General features: G+C 34.2%; 1 protein-coding gene across 1 annotated transcript in view; it reads right to left on the bottom strand.

Annotated features, from left to right (window-relative positions):
• LOC129220940 (uncharacterized) overlaps positions 1 to 16,029 on the bottom strand; it is a 33,966-nt gene that overhangs the window by 12,148 nt on the left and 5,789 nt on the right. The window contains exons 2-7 of the mRNA XM_054855375.1: positions 14,490 to 14,757; positions 12,016 to 12,074; positions 11,710 to 11,851; positions 9,281 to 9,445; positions 6,039 to 6,161; positions 436 to 636 (exon numbers count right to left, since the gene is read on the bottom strand). Coding sequence (XP_054711350.1) covers positions 436 to 636; positions 6,039 to 6,161; positions 9,281 to 9,445; positions 11,710 to 11,851; positions 12,016 to 12,074; positions 14,490 to 14,630 — 831 coding nt within the window. The 5' untranslated portion in view covers positions 14,631 to 14,757. The remainder of the gene's footprint in view (positions 1 to 435; positions 637 to 6,038; positions 6,162 to 9,280; positions 9,446 to 11,709; positions 11,852 to 12,015; positions 12,075 to 14,489; positions 14,758 to 16,029) is intronic.

Raw genomic sequence — 16,029 nt, 5'->3', positions numbered from 1 at the left:
AGTCTACGTACCAAATTTCAACTTTCTAGGACAAACCGTTCTTGAGTTATGCGACATACATACGCATATCCGCACATACATACGTACATACGGACGTCACGAGAAAAGCCATTGTAATTAACTCGGGGAATGTCAAAATGGATGTTTCGTGTGGTTATACGTTCTTAGGCACTTATCAGCGTGTGGTCGGGTTAAAAAAAAACTCAACATTCATTCGGGAGAGAGCAAAATGGAAATTAAGGCCGAATTTTGAGTGAAATTTTTTTCGCGAATACAATACTTCCTTTTTTGGAAATGGAAGTAAAAATAAGCAAAGTGACACAGTAGACACTGATCTTCAAAGAGCATTTTGTAACATTTTTTTGGGAATTACAGATAGGATTCTTTCAAGTTACTTTTCTTCAAACATAGCATTGGAAAATTCATTGCACCTACCTTCAGAAATTCGGGCTTCAGTTGTTCTTTCGCAAACAAATCCGTGTATTTCAAGTTTAATTTGACACCCAGGTGATTGGCTGTCATCATAACGGATCGGCAAGGCGCGCTCAGAGGAACTTGATACAAGTCAATAGCCATGGCAATGCTAGTAAAAGCGTGGAAAGAAATTTGTATGAACTTCTTCCTTCTGCTTGGAGCCTCAGAGTGACATAGCTCAAAGGAAATGAATGGGATGCGACAGAGATAACAGCCAGGTTGAAGTTCGAGGAAAAGACAGGCAATTGTTTTTGAGGGCGTGTCTGAATGAAGTGGTAGTTTGGTGATACAAAGCTAGTTGAGACAACTGACTATTTAACATATTAAATATCCAACGTTGTTTAGCACAAATAAACATATTACATAATACAGGTGTTTCTAGGTTTCAAGGAACCCCTGTTTCAATTCAAAAGCGCAAATAAACAGATTACAGAATACACGTGTTTCGAGGGTTTAAGGAATGCTTTTTCAATTCAAAGGTATGAGCTTCTAGATGTAAAGACTTTTACTGAATGTCTTTATATATAGAAACTCATACCTTTGAATTGAAAAAGGGGTTCCTTGAAACCTAGAAACACCTGTAATATGTTTATTTGTTCTAAACAACGTTGGATATTTCATGTTGTTTCTAGGCACAAAAGTATTTATTTATTGCTTAAATGACTATTTGTTTTAGTTGGGCGAGAATTTTTATGGTAGTCAATGTAAAAAAATTGAGAATGTTCAGAAAATTAATATTCTCGTTTTCGAAAGAAGTTTCAGAAAGAAACCTGGCGTTTCAGGGATAGTGTCAGTGGCGGATCGAGCCGATCATTTTGGGAGGAGGCCATTTGAAATTTTTTAACAAACTTGTTTGAGATGTTTGTCCTAATGGCCACCTTTCAAACGTGCCGGATCATTGATTTTTCCGAAAAAGCAATCGCCTGCTCCGCCCATTTTCAAGTTTTTATATCAAGTCTGAATCTGAAAATAGCAACGGAAATAGTGTGAATTTCTAGAACAACTTCTTTATGTGTAGTTTATTGTTTTGAATTAAAAGACATCAAAATTAAAAAAAATATTTAAAATTCAATTTTAGGCTGTCTTCGGTTACGTCAGCGGAAGAACAGTGGAGAAGATTTACATAAAAGTTTGCCGAAATGCACCTCTGAAACGCTATTTTAGATTTTTGATGGTAAGGAAAAGAGGATTGGGAGTTACGGAAATTTGAAGTACAATTAGTTGATTTCAGTTGGCATCAAGAAATGATATTTTTAGACCTTAAATTTCGAAAATATTGATGTTGGCATCAAGAAATGATGAAACGAAGGAGCAAAATTTCAGAATGTAAATGGTACTGTTTCGAGGAGAGGGATATAGTTAATCTCCCACTTAAAACCGAATTTTGTTTTTTAAATTAAAACACATGTATTAAATTTTGTTTTTCCCTCATAATACTATGTTCTTTCTATTTTTCCTTAAAAAGTTCCTACTCTCACATGGCTTTGGGAGGGACCATGGACCCTATGCCCCCCTCTCTTTTAGATCCGCCCCGCTAATGTTATAATAGATAATCTTTTGACGCTTTATGTATGAATATTTCATAACAGTTCATTAACCTTTTCCATTTTAAAGATTTTTGGATAGTCAATGGGGACAATTTATCAATTGATGTAGTGTGAGAGCATCGGCACAGTCAGAGGAGGCAGGTAAGAGAAACTTCCCCTCCTAAGAGGCAACTCTAGGATATCTCTGATCCACAAGCTCCTTCCCAATGTCCCTAAAGGTAATTTAAAACTGCATTTTTAGAACTTCAAGTCCAAAAATTTTCTGGAAAGGACGGAACCGTTTTACTGCCTTTCCCCCTCGTATGACCAAAAATAGCATAAAAATGGTTTTTATGACGTGAATTTAAACTGATTTCTGGGGCCGCTCCCATCCCCCGCTTTTTCTTCAAAAATAGCTTAAAATAATAGCTTTTTAACGTTCGAGGAATTTCACCAAAGCTATCACAAAGTAGGGTTTTTAGATCCTTTTTGTCGATAAACTTCTATGGTCTTCTCCAAGGTCCCTTGTGTCTTCTCTCTTCCCCTAATGTCACCACTAAACAGAGACAAAAAATGATTTTTAGACCTTAAATTTCGAAAATATTGAGGGAAAGTCCTACATTCTCTCTAAAAACATATATAGCTTAACAACAGATGGGTTAAAATTGCGTACTTAAAGCTTCAATGCCAAAAAAATTCTGGGAATAGTTCCTGAATTTTAACCGTTATTCTACATCATGAAAACTCCCGTAAAATCAACTTTAAGAACATCAATTCAGAAAAATTTCCAGCGAGAGCCCATGAATCTTCTCCATTCCTTTAATGTTGCCAATCAACAAAGATAGTTTTAATAGCGTTTTCAATGCTTCAGTTTCGGAAAACTTCCGGAACTCTGAAAAAGATAGAATAATTACACGAACTAGAAGAAAGTTGGGTAGGCGTGGCAGTTCCAAGTCTTTGCCACACCTAATGAAAAATCGAAGATCCGGCACTTGGGGACAAATAAAAACCCTCATCTTGTTGCGACCCCACCCTAAAGAGAATCGTGACTACGTCCATCAGTGAGAGTATTAAAATCTTCATAAGAATTCTATTGAACTTTGCGTGAACATTCGAAATTTAATTTGAGCTTTTATTTTACAAAATAGTTTTCCAGTTAAAAATATAGAATTTTTAACCACTGGCGCAGGAAAAAACCATCTAGATTGTCAACTCAGTTACCGCGAATACTGTTGAACAGGAGTGCCTGTTGTTGATGTCTCTAAGTGAGATGCATAGATATAAGTTTCTCTTCGCGCCTCAACCAAAGAAAAAATTTTAAGTTTTTTTCACACGCCCCGAGTTATTCTCGAAATTCTGTAAGAGAAGCGTTCAAGAACGTTTAAAGTAGAACTTTAAATGCGTCCTTAGGTACTATAAGTGGAAGAAGCGTTTTTTTTCTTCGGTTAGTAGTAAGACATACACTTTATTTAGCTTGCTACAAATATTTTTCCGTAGTTTTAAAATTTTTATTTTTAGTTAGTTAAAATAAAGTATATATATACTAGTTTTATCAAGAATTTGTTTCTGTTTTGTTTGCCAAAAAATCCTTTCTAATTGGGTGTTATGGAAGTCTTTTTCAGAACCTTTGAAATTTAAAATATATAATCAAAAACCTCTCATTTAGCTAAAACTTTGTATTTCCTTTTTGCAGATTTGCGAAATCATATTTTAGGTATTAAAAAAACATTACTTTCAAAAGGCGTGAAAGAAAGCTACGTGATGTTTACATTAGAATATCCATTAGTCTTTAAAATACTTAAATTATTTGGTCGACAAATATTAGTTGTAAACATTTAAGCTGTATTTAATGTCTTCAGTCTATATGTGAAGAAATTAACTGTGTCTGCCTTTTCTGGAGATTGAACAATTCGTGTTTGCATGAGGGCTTTTGGTCATCCTTTTCAAAAAAAAGGCCTTCATGCAAATATTGAAGGAACAAGATGATAATTCATTCTCGATGAGTAGAAAGTAAAGGTATTTCAACCATAGTTTTAAACCTTCACTGTCTACTAAATTAAGATAAATTGACTCTCCGTCAAGCTTGACGTCCTAGCTGTTCTTACGTTGCGTTAGGGGTCATCCACACATAGTGTCACGTCTTAAGGGGGAAGGGGGGCTCGTGAAAGTGTGGCAGTTTGAGAAAAGTGGAAAGAAGGGGGAAACAAGTAGTGTGACACGTTTTGACCAATTTCTTTTATGAAAATATGTTTATGAAAAATAGCGTGTTGTGTAAATGAGGAAGAGGAGAGAAGAGCGTTAGGATAAGGGTGACACTTTGACAAAAGCGGGAGCGGATTGAAAATAGTGGGAAAAAAAAGTGTGACGTCCTTATGGACAACCCCTTCGTACATTTAATAATATTAAGGAAGTTAATGTGAGTGCTATTGTGTTTAAGTTGATATGTAGGTCCGTGTTTTTGGGTGGAGGGGGCTCAGGTGGGGCGATTGCCCCCCCCCCCCGATTAAAGAAATTAGTTTCTTTATACGTGGGATTTATTTTTGTCCTTTTCATTATAATTTGAATCGAGTTCATACACTTTGCCTCCCCCCACCCCCGAAAAAATTGTAACGGGCCCGTTGATATGAAAATTAATGCTCTAGAGGATAAACTTCTTAGCAGTGACTAAAACGGGACTTTGAAAATCGTGCGATTGTCAGACAAGATGCCCATCTCGTGACGGCCATGAATCGTCTCTGTAATGTCGTGAACAGGATGCATCAACTTATGAATGTCAATCCACGGTAGGGTTGCCAGACGTCCCGGATTTCAAGGGACAGTCCCGCATTTTCAAACATTGTCCCCCGTCCCGGAGAACTTCCATACGGAACGGCTAAAGTCCCGTATGATGGCTAATAACAATATTTTACAAAACGAGACATTATTTTAAGGGGGAAAAAATAAAGTAAAACAAAAAATGTGAAATAAAGAGCAATAAGAAAATCTTGTGGCAGCAAACGCAAAATTATTTTCGTTTCAATTTGGTTTTTGTTTTGGCGGCAGACCATGAGGAGTCGAATGATTGCTTCCTCTTTGCTCATTGACTAATGTTGGAAATATATCCATGCGCATGCGTCGTCAATCACAATGAAAACGATTTTTATACATTGATCGGCGACATTTTGTAAGGTTTAATGTTTTGTTACGATTAAATTTTGTAGATTCATCATGAAGAGACGTTCTACGTCGGAAATTACCCCTTAAAAATACCCAATTTTTGCCTGCAACCTCAAAAATAGCCCTCCCCCCTTCACTTCTAGAAGCCTGTCCCGTATTTACTGTTTTTAAATCTGGCAACCCTGGTCCACTGTGACGTCACGAAGTAACGTTTGCATTGACAGCTTCATAATGTCTAAATGTGACCGGTCACAACTAATTGGTGCAGCATCGTCGACGTCGCAATGAACACACTTGAAACATGTCACAAGTGTGTCACAGCGTCATTCCTGTGGGGTGCAACAAATATGTCTCTTTTCACTGTAGCTCGCAGTAGCGTTCCTGCAATTTTTCCGCGACATGCTGTGCAAAATTGTACTAAGGGGGGTGCAGGGGCTCCCCGAACTGTTTTTGGGAGGCCGGGAATTCACAATTTGCCAAATAAAACTCCAAATTTCGCCAAATAGTGATAACTTTGCCAAATAGAACTAAAAATTTACCTAATAAAAATTTTTTTTTAAGGTCAAGGTGACCTCTCGTTTCCTCCAATCGGGATGCTCCTGTTGGGAGAGGAAAACTTATGACGATGGTGCATTTAATTGAAGCAAAAGCTCTTATAAAAATATGAGTTATATTTTTAAGAAAAAACAAGTATATTATGTATATTCCTGTTGACAATTTGCATCAATTTATGTTTTTAGTAAACAGTTCTTGTGAATTAAGGGGTTTGAAAGTACATATTTTGCGAAAGATACACAGTAAAATATTTTCACCAAAGAGACAACTTCCAAGTAACATTTTATTTTAATTGGGATGTGTCTAGTTGGTTTTTGTTTTAGCCACTCTTTCTTTTTTGAACTGCTGGATTGGCACATCATTTATTTCATAGTAGTTGGGGATTTCTTTTTTCAGCTTTTGCATCCACTGCGTTATTCTGGGATAGCCACTGAAATCGAAATTTACTACCTGAAGGAGAAATATACATATTAATGACCTAATGAAAAAAAAAACACACACACACATTTATGTACATGACATTAAATCTGCATTAGAAAATAGAGAATTGAATTACAACTATAAAAAAAAACACACACACATATTTAGCCGATGTCTAGTTTATGTTGTAATGATAATGCTAATGTAGGAAGCAATTAATGGCCTTTTTTAACAACAAAAATAAAAATAAATGCATATTCTCTGAATTTAATTATTCCATCGCAGCAACATTGAAGAACAGTATCTGATCTTAGATAAATTCAGGTATATGCAATAATTTAGATAACCCACGCAGGACCGGTTGGTTGCTTGCTTTTATTGGGGCAAGAAATGCTTTTATTGGGGGAAACATTGACTTTATTTATGAACTGTCGCCTTTCTACGAAAAAATATTTTTAGGAATAGTCCATGCAAACTTGTTTTCTTCTCCTACATTCAGGGGCGGCAAATAGGGGGGTCAAGAGGGGGCGGTCGCACCCCCAATTTTTTTGAGAGGAATGATAAAAAGTGAGCAAATTCAATTTACGTAAATTGCCAATCAATGTTCAAGGAAAACAATCTTGCTGGTTCTCCGCAATGGTTGATGAAACTCGACACATTTCCAGACATGAGCAAATGTTTTCCGTCTTTTAAATTATTAGAAATTCATCAAGCCTTTACCGGCCTTTTCAGATCAGAAAAAAACTGCTGAAAAGTCATGGTTAATTTTAACTAAAGATATAATTTCCTCATATGGGCTAAATACCTCGTTTTTGTGTGCTCTGTGTAGGGATGGTTATATGAGAGGCTCGTGTAGTGGTGTGGATGCATGATTTTCAGAAGAAATTGCCTTGGTATTTTACATTCATTGTTACGCTCATATTTTAAGTGTGTCTATTCAATGACTGTTCATCACTTTCTTCTGCTAGAAATACATTTCAGCTGCTCAATGCATAGTATGCTTTCATAGCTACTCTCTTCTTTAAAAAATACATACTATTTTTGAAAATAATATCTCACATCAACAAATATCTTTTCTGTGGGCTCTTTAACTATGCAGTCTCCCCCCATATCATGATTACTTGCTGTTAGCCAATATGTGTTTTGTTCCAAACTGAGGTAATTCGTATTTAAGAAAGTCGACCCCGCAAATGAAATGCTGCAATGCCGCCCCTGCCTACATTTAGTCCTATACTTAATATTTTGTAGATTTTTTTTTCTTTTGTAGCTATTTAACCTCTACCTGTATTGAAAAAAAAAAAGCCTAAATTAAGTAAGCTAATAATACTTCCCGTATCGACCGACAGCCTGAATTCGTTGACAAAATCTAAGTAAGCGCGAGCGAAACCGCAGATAAAAGCTAGCTGTCAAAGTAAATGAATTCTGTAAAAGTTGTTTCGTTGCGACCGCTGTGTCGATGCAGAGAAAAATACCTACCCACTTTTCAATAACTGGATTCTATTGGACATTCGGCAGCCTGACGGGCTGAACAATTAGAAAATTTGTAAAGATTGTGCAGATTTTGTTGTAATTGATACGTTTAGTTGGCTCAATAAATAATCACAATACCGTGAAACAAACTTTTTCCCGATTTAAGAAAAAAAACTAAAAGTTTTGCTTTTAGTGTTTAAATTGAAATGATCTTAACCCCAAAGCCCTCAATTTCATTTTACGCTTTTTCTTGTGTAGATGTTAGTTGTTAAGTAACAAAAACAGAAGGTGCCCCATATTCGGTGATTTTACCCTTCAAGTACTATGTTGAATAAGATTATACCTATGCACAATGGCGGGGAGATGATTGAGCTACAGGTGTGCATTGCTGAGGCCGAGGTAGCCTGATCGGTAACGAATCGTACTTGTGGCCGGAGGGTTTAGGGTTTGATAGTAGCCGGTTGAAGATCCACCGTCTTCATTAATGGTTACTGGGGAACGTATGCTCGTGGTCACAAAGTCCTCCAAGTGAAACGATACCTCTGGGGGAATCTGGACCAGGGATTGCTCGGTTTCTGGTCTGGATCAAAAAATCAGAGCTGTCTTTAGGGTCCCATCCAACAAGTTAAACCACAAATAATTCAAAGCGTTCAAAGTTTTCGCTGCACTTAATGTTCTTCGGTAGTACGACGTAGGGGAATGTGGGGCAAAGTGAAATGGTTAAGTTGACTGCGTTTTTTCAAAATGAACAAATCGTTTTTTTTTAAGTTTAAAGTTTATAAAGAACATTGTATTTTATAATAAAACTTGCGTTGAAACAGTATTTTTTGTATTAGCAGTAAATTTGAGTCTTAAAAAAAAGTGGAAATTTTTTACTGTTTTTTTTTTTTTTTCATGGAGCAAAGTAAAAAAAAAAAAATTTTCGTTTGAAATATTTTCTATTTAGTTAAAAACATATGCTTGATCGAAAGAATCAGTAAATAAAACGTTCAATGAATAAATGAAAATATACTGAAACAATAATATAATACTTCAAAGAATCAATAAATTAATAGATGAAGAAAAATCAATGAACGAGTAAAAGAATGAATGAATAAGAAAATAAGTGAATGAATGAATAAATATAAGTGAATTACTAAGTGAAGGAATGTGAAGAATTAATTAATAAAGGAAAACGTAAGTGATTTATATTAAATGATTGAGTAAGTAAATGAAACAAACTATTTCACTTTGCCCCATCCACTTTGTCCCGTACAAACATGACTAACCGTACAAGTGATTTAAAATACAAATAAACTCAATATTAACTAAATTTTTGCTCCATTGAATATCAGGAGGTCAAAATTAATATTTGAAACGTTAATAACAGGAACTTCATCATTTTATAGTAACAAAAAGAATTTTTGACTGACATTTAAATATTACAATATGAGTATCATTTTTTAAAAATTATCTGTATTACCAAATGCTTTAATCTTCGGCGATTCTTTTTCCTAACTAGAATAGACTACATATGGTACTATATAGTTAAAATAATACCAGATAGGTGGAACTAAAAATAGAGTAAATATTGCACATTTCACTTTGCCCATGTTCCCCTACTTCCAATTGAGTAATGAAACCTATAAATGACATCAGGAAAAATTATTTACAGATAAAAGCAGTCAGCGATGTTTTACCTCTGTAAAAGTAAGAGTCCCTATCACAGAGAAGTCAGCCAGGGTGAGATGATTTGCTGCCACGTACGTAGTTTTTCCCAAAGACTCTTCCAGAAAGTGGATCGCCTTCATAAAGTTTTCCGAATCGTCTTGTTCTGCGGGTTTACCACGTAACCACTGTGGAGCCTAAATGAGGTAACAATCTATTGAAAATTAATTCATCGGTACTTAGTGCTCAAATGTTTATGAATATTGGGAATGAATTTCAGTTCCAATCTAAAATGATGAATATAGCTCACGATCTTTTATTTTTGAGTAATTGTACGAAATAATTGCACCTGCACCACTTTGCACAACATCACTTTGCGCTGTGGTTGTATCACGCAACCACAGCGCAAAAAGATACATAATAATTAACGAGATAAAGTTTTAATTTACCATGCCATGTTTTAAAAACGAACTGAAAAGTATGAAGTAATATCTCTAAGTCTCATGTAAGTTTAAAGCCCCATGTAGATTCAGAACTTCTTAGAGATTGTCTGATGGAACATTCGCCATTTTTAATCGTCAGCAAAAACACTAGCAGATTTAAAAAGAAAAATTAGGCGCAGGCCACACACAGGTAATTGAATCATTTAAAATTTAAATAACAATTTTATTGCTAGGCAAATTACAAAATTGATAAGTACGTTTTCTGATTGATAGCAACTCTTTACACTTCTTACAGTTATTTAGTACACGCGTCCATACCAAATCATTTTTGTTTAATTTCCACTTGTCACCTTACTAAACTTGGGAATATGATATTCCTATTTAGAATTGATGTTCTATTCCAAGTAATTTCATATCTTGCTCTTTTATTGTTATCATTTTTTAACACAGAAAAATGCTTCACGGGACAGTGTTCAAAGCTTTTTTTAAGATCAATTTTACAAATTTCCTGACGTCATAACATTTTTATTATTGTTATTTTATCAACATAAAATTTAATAATTTAATTTTGTGCCATACCGGAATCAAACCTGCGGCTTTTAGAAAAGAAAAAATGTCTTACCATTCGATCACCAAGAAATATCTTACAAAATGAAATATAATTGCTAAAAGCATCTAAACCTAAATAAAATATTTTTGTATCAAATTTTTACTGGCACATTTTCTCACTGTTACGTAAAAATAGTTGCTCTTCCTTATTAGAGTATTATTGATCCAATATAACATTTTTGAATGTGCGTGAGCTCCTCTCACAGAGAGATTACCAGCAGCTTGACCAAATGAACGAAGGAGTTCAATTAACGGGTAAAAAAACAAAAGTTTCTCTGATGAACGGATCAATAAATAGAACGACAACGCTCATCTCTTCTCGAAGTCCTTCAACTTCAAATAGTTCGGTTTCTTGTGTGCTAGTTTTGAATACATCATTTGTTTGTGTGTGTGTGTGTGTGTGTGTGTGTGTGTTTTCCTTTTGTAATGTGTGCAGTATTTTTTTCATTTATAGCAAGTTGGAATTTCTCTTCGGGAGACGATTACTTCCCAATATCTATGTCAATCTTCTTCAGAGTGATTAACTCTTGATCAGGATAGGATTGTAGTTGCTCTTTATTACCTTTTAGGCTTGAAATTTATGATGAATTACAACTAAATATGATCCTATTATTTCGTTTATTCATTTTCTTTACAAAATTATTTTTATTGATGCAAATATCTGACAATATTTTCCTGACTTTACTCTGTAAATTCTGGAGGCACTATATAATTGCAAAATAATATCACATCAAGTATACAGCTAAATAGCGAGACAGGACAACAAACCAACACCGAAGACAACAAATTAACATTTGTTTGCTATAGGTTTCTCTCGAAATGCAGTACAACTGAGAAAAATGTTTAAAAAAGCAATAAAACTTCATTGCTGCAATTTATGGTTGAAATAAATTATTCATAGCGCAAATTCATGTGTAATAAAACTTTAAGTTAACTTTTACAAAAAGACAAGCGAGTGATCAAGAAAGCAGAAGAAATGAAAATATGGTTCTTATTAACGCACGAAAATTCAATTCAACACACCATCTATTGATGATAATTTCATTTTGTAATCTTTCTGCTAATTTTATTTATTGATATTCTATAATTCGAGTGTTTGAAGCCAAATATTTAGATCAATAGATTGATTTCGGTACTATCTCATCGAAAAAGAAATACACATTTAAAATAACAGTAGGTATTTAATGAATGAAATTGAAAACTCTTAAATTAAAAACTTCATATTTTACAGCTAATACGGAAAATACTGGTATTTTACCTCAATCAATACCGGTGTTACGACATTGCAAAATTACTCGAAATACCAATATCCGGTAGATCAGTATTGCGATTATTAGCGGTGAAGACTTCGTTGTCGTAGGAAAAAAATCAGAACAATGATGAATAAATAATTCCTTTTAAATACCAACTGTAAAATGCTTGACCGCTGGGAATAATGTTCCGTTGTCAAAATGAAGCATTCGGTCAACATGAGCTCGTGTCTCCGGATCTTTCGGGTAAATGGGGTTGTCTGGAGCATATTTGTTCACAAGGTATGTTTGGATGGCTCGCCTGAAGGGGAAAATGTTGTAATTAAGAAATATACTTAAAGAAAATTATAAATCTTACATTGGAAAATCAAGTAACTAAGCAATTTAGATTCTAGAACTTTTATGAGAAAAATCAATCAGAAATATAAGAATTATGAAGAGAAAATGACCATCGAAAAATATTACCCTTCCCACAAGTAAAATCCATTGTCGTCAATCGTTGGGACAGTGTGTAGAGGATTAATCTGGAAATGGAAATGACAAATTAGAGCAGTGTTCCATGTAGTGTTTTAAAACATCTTTTAATATCAGTGTTATAATGCATTAGAATATATGTTAAATATGTTAACGCATATGCTCTATAGGAGTAACTTTTGTTTTACCCCTTTGACTTCTCAGATCAGTGACGGACTTAGATTTTTCCTTTGGGGGAAGGAGGGGGGGGGGCATAACAGTTCTTACATGCATATAACAGAATCATTTCAAACTTTTAAAAAGACCGAAAGACCGGACGTTGACACTTTTCAAATAGGGCATGCAGTATTAAAAATGCTCAATAACTTTCACAAAAGTTCCCTTTTATGTAAAGATTATAGTTTTCGAAACTATTTTAACTTGTAAAATTTAAAACTCTTCAAAAGCTAGCGCGAAGAACGACCTAAGTATTGTGTTACTTTTGTATAATCCTGAATTTGCCCCGATTATTATTTTCATAAAAGTTTCGTTTCATGTTCGCAATTGCAGTTATTCTTAACTATTTTGAAGAAGTTATAATTATGATTTCGCTGTTTGATGTCTTGTAGCATTATTACATTGAATATTTTTAATGAATCCAAGCTTTCATGCGAATAAATATTCGAAAAAATTTCGCATTTCCGAATTGTTTATTTTCCACACTGTCCTGAAATTAAGCGATGACTAATTGCAAAATAAATAACAGAGCACTTAAAATACAGATAAGAATAGAAGTTATATTATTTTCGAGAAAAAAGTTGAAGATAAAAGGTGAAAATAAGCATAAAATCATAGCACCCCTACCACCCTGCTCTAGATTTAGCTTTTGGAGTCACTACTCATGAAGGAGCGATGACTATACATGTGTAGGAAATGATATCATAATTTGAGACTAAGGGTTCTGGGGGGGGGGGACCAAAACACATTTTTGTTGCACCCGTTTCTGATTCGGTTCGCTCTCTTGGTCAGTTCTGATTCTCGCATTATCCAATGAAGTAAACGATACTGTCCGATCACGTTTAGCGTTCAAAATTTGAAAGGGGCCAGTAAAAGCAACCCAAACAAATTAGTCTAGTAGATAGAAAGGATAATTTTAGGTTGTTTGATATGATAATTTTCTTTTGAAAATTCCAAATTGATTTTTATGAACCAGGTACAGGTGATACAGGGTTTAAGTGGGTACCAGGGCTTTTGTTTTCGAGTGGGTCCGTGCCCATAATCGAGAGTTATAATGAAGTAGAAATCGACTTATCCTGATTTGATTTACTTAACACAGGAGAACTTGCGTTTTTCGTTTGAGAATTATTCATAACTAATCTTTCTTTCTTTTTTTTTTTTCGCACGAAAGTAAATATTTGTTTTTCTTTCAACTCTCGTAAAGAAGGTTCAAGTGAATATATCATATTAATCAAGAGTGTTTCCAAAGTAGGAGACATGTTTTTTCCCTTGAGAAGTTTATTATATTCGAGGCTGCTTTTTTTTTCGTTGCTCTTGAGTTAACCTAATGGCGTTAAATGGGTTAAGTTGATGCATGACACTTTGATCAAGTTGATAAGGGTAAAAATTTAACTAACGAGTGTTTTTTCCCCTCATGAAATTCTTAAAAAAATTACTAAAAGAAAAAAACTCAAAGGAGGGAAATTTTTCCTGAAATATTTAAAAGAGCGTATTTCAGAGAAGGTAGCCACACTTATGTTTGTCTTTCCTGTAAATCAGATTTACGTTTACCATTTTACTCGAATTAAAACTCTAAACATTTTGTGAAAGTCTTCCTTAAAAACAAGTCAGAAGATTTTTTTTTCGTCGGCATAAAAGCATCTTCATTTGCGCATCAACTTAATGCATGATGTGCATAGTTCCTGCATTTCGAAAAAAAAAAAATCTCATGATAAACAAGTTACGTCTAAAAAAAGTGTTGAAATAATTAGTATTCGACAAAAAAAAAAAGTATTATATAAAATTTTGTTTTGGTACGTAAAAATAGTCACAAAAATTAGAAAATTCAAAATGTTGAATATCAACTATACCCAGTCTCCCTTAAGCATTTCTGATGTTAAATTTATGAGGAAGAAGATGGCACCCATAACAGCTAATGAACGCTTCCACTTAAAAACCGGATTTTATCTTATCAATAGTGGATCAGTGTCATGTTCGATCGAGATCTTTGTTTCTTTTTGTGTCAATTCCCCCCCCCCCCCCTCGTCCCGTTTAATATCAATTTCTTACTTATCCTTTCTCCCTCTCTCCATTTTTGTCCGTGATTTTAGTACATATTAAAAATCATAAACAGTGGGAAAATGTAAAATTTCGTTACGTCAGCCTTTCCCTGTCGATTCCAAATGGGGGAGGATATTTTTTACCGGAAGCATGAAAACTATCCAATGACATTCAAATGTAAATTTACGGTCATTGCGCTCATCACTTACTTTAACGAACTCCGGCTTCAATTGCTCTCCAGCGAATAAATCCACGTGTTTCTTGTTTACATCGATTCCAATGTGGTTTGCTGTCATCAGTATGGCACGACAAGGTCCACTAATAGGTATCAAGTACAAATCGATCGCCATAGCTGTGCAGGATAATGCTTATAGCTCGCCGAGCACTTCTCCAGAAATGTCAGTTTACAAGAGAAACTTTCAAAACAATAATACTGATAAGATAAAACAGAAGTTGGGCAGATTTTGCATCTTGTGCCTTGGAAAAGAAAAAGGATCATTCTAATGGATATTAAGAAACAGGTTCTTCTTTTGGAGATTTTTTTAAAAAAAAAGAAAGAAAGAAAGAAAAAAAAATGAGTTTTTAAGCTGCATTTCTTTTATTTTTGGTATTTAAAGCATTGTTTAATTTACTTTCACCCTCTTCGATGTTGTTCTTTTTTGTTGTGCCTAGTCAGTTGTAACCCCACCGCTGTCTTTTAGTTCTTAAGCAGTCATCCATCAATGTATCTTCAGCGTTCGTAAATAAATACAATTATCTGCTGCAAAAGATAACATGTAATTATGCATCTAAGGAGTTTGTTTGTTAGTGTGTGTGGTGTGCTTCTCAGAAAAACGGTAAGAACCAAAACGATGTAATCTATATACATAAATGGCTACTTCTGTATGTAAGTATGTCCAGAGTAAATTTCATAACTACTGGACCGATTTTAACCATTTTTTCACCACAGATACCTACATTATCAGGAAGCAACGTAGGTTATAATTTATTTCTAAAAACGTCATGATGGAAAATAATAAGTTTCATGTAATTTCTCCATTAAATAATTAAATATAAAACCCATTGTTACAAAAATTCGTTGCCTTACAACAGCAATATTAATAGTAATCATAATGAAAATTTTGAATTAAGGCTTCTCCGAAGTAAACATGAATTTAAAGTCATTTTTAGATGTTTGGAAACTCTACTTTTTGCACACTTAGGGAAACCAACATAGTAGAGAGCATTTGTGTGTGTGTGTGTGTGTATTATTTAATTAAATAAAGCGCACGGTTTTTTAGTGATCCTTGTTTTTCTTAGTTCATATTTTGGAAATTCTTCAATTTTTTATCTGCTTAAATGTCGTGCTTTCATTTCTAATTGAATACTATTTCGTTCTTTATACTTATTGCAATTCTTTTTTTATGGGTAAAGAAGAAGTTCGATTTTTAATCACGTCAAAGTGGTGCGTTTGAGTTCTTTCAGTTAAAAGAGAAAACGAATGAAAGTAGCGACTGTTTCTCCCAATTACTACTCACCCAGGCAACGCCGGGTGTTTTTGCTAGTTTCGTATATAAGGGAAATTTTTACACGACGGTGTACTCCTCGAGGCTCGATTTTAATATTTTAGTTAGAAAAAAGATATTTAATGTGTTATGTGATTTTTAGCACTTTATACCCCACCGATCTCGAACCATTTGCATTTCTTTCTTTATTTTCATTTTTTTTTTTTTTTTTTTTTTTTTTTTTTTTTTTGCATTTGAGTGTAGA

The sequence above is a fragment of the Uloborus diversus genome, chromosome 4 (genome assembly GCF_026930045.1).
Source record: "Uloborus diversus isolate 005 chromosome 4, Udiv.v.3.1, whole genome shotgun sequence".
Lineage (NCBI taxonomy): Eukaryota > Metazoa > Arthropoda > Arachnida > Araneae > Uloboridae > Uloborus > Uloborus diversus.
The sequence above is the reverse complement of the archived record's forward strand: the minus strand, read 5'-3'. Positions and strand labels throughout refer to the sequence as shown.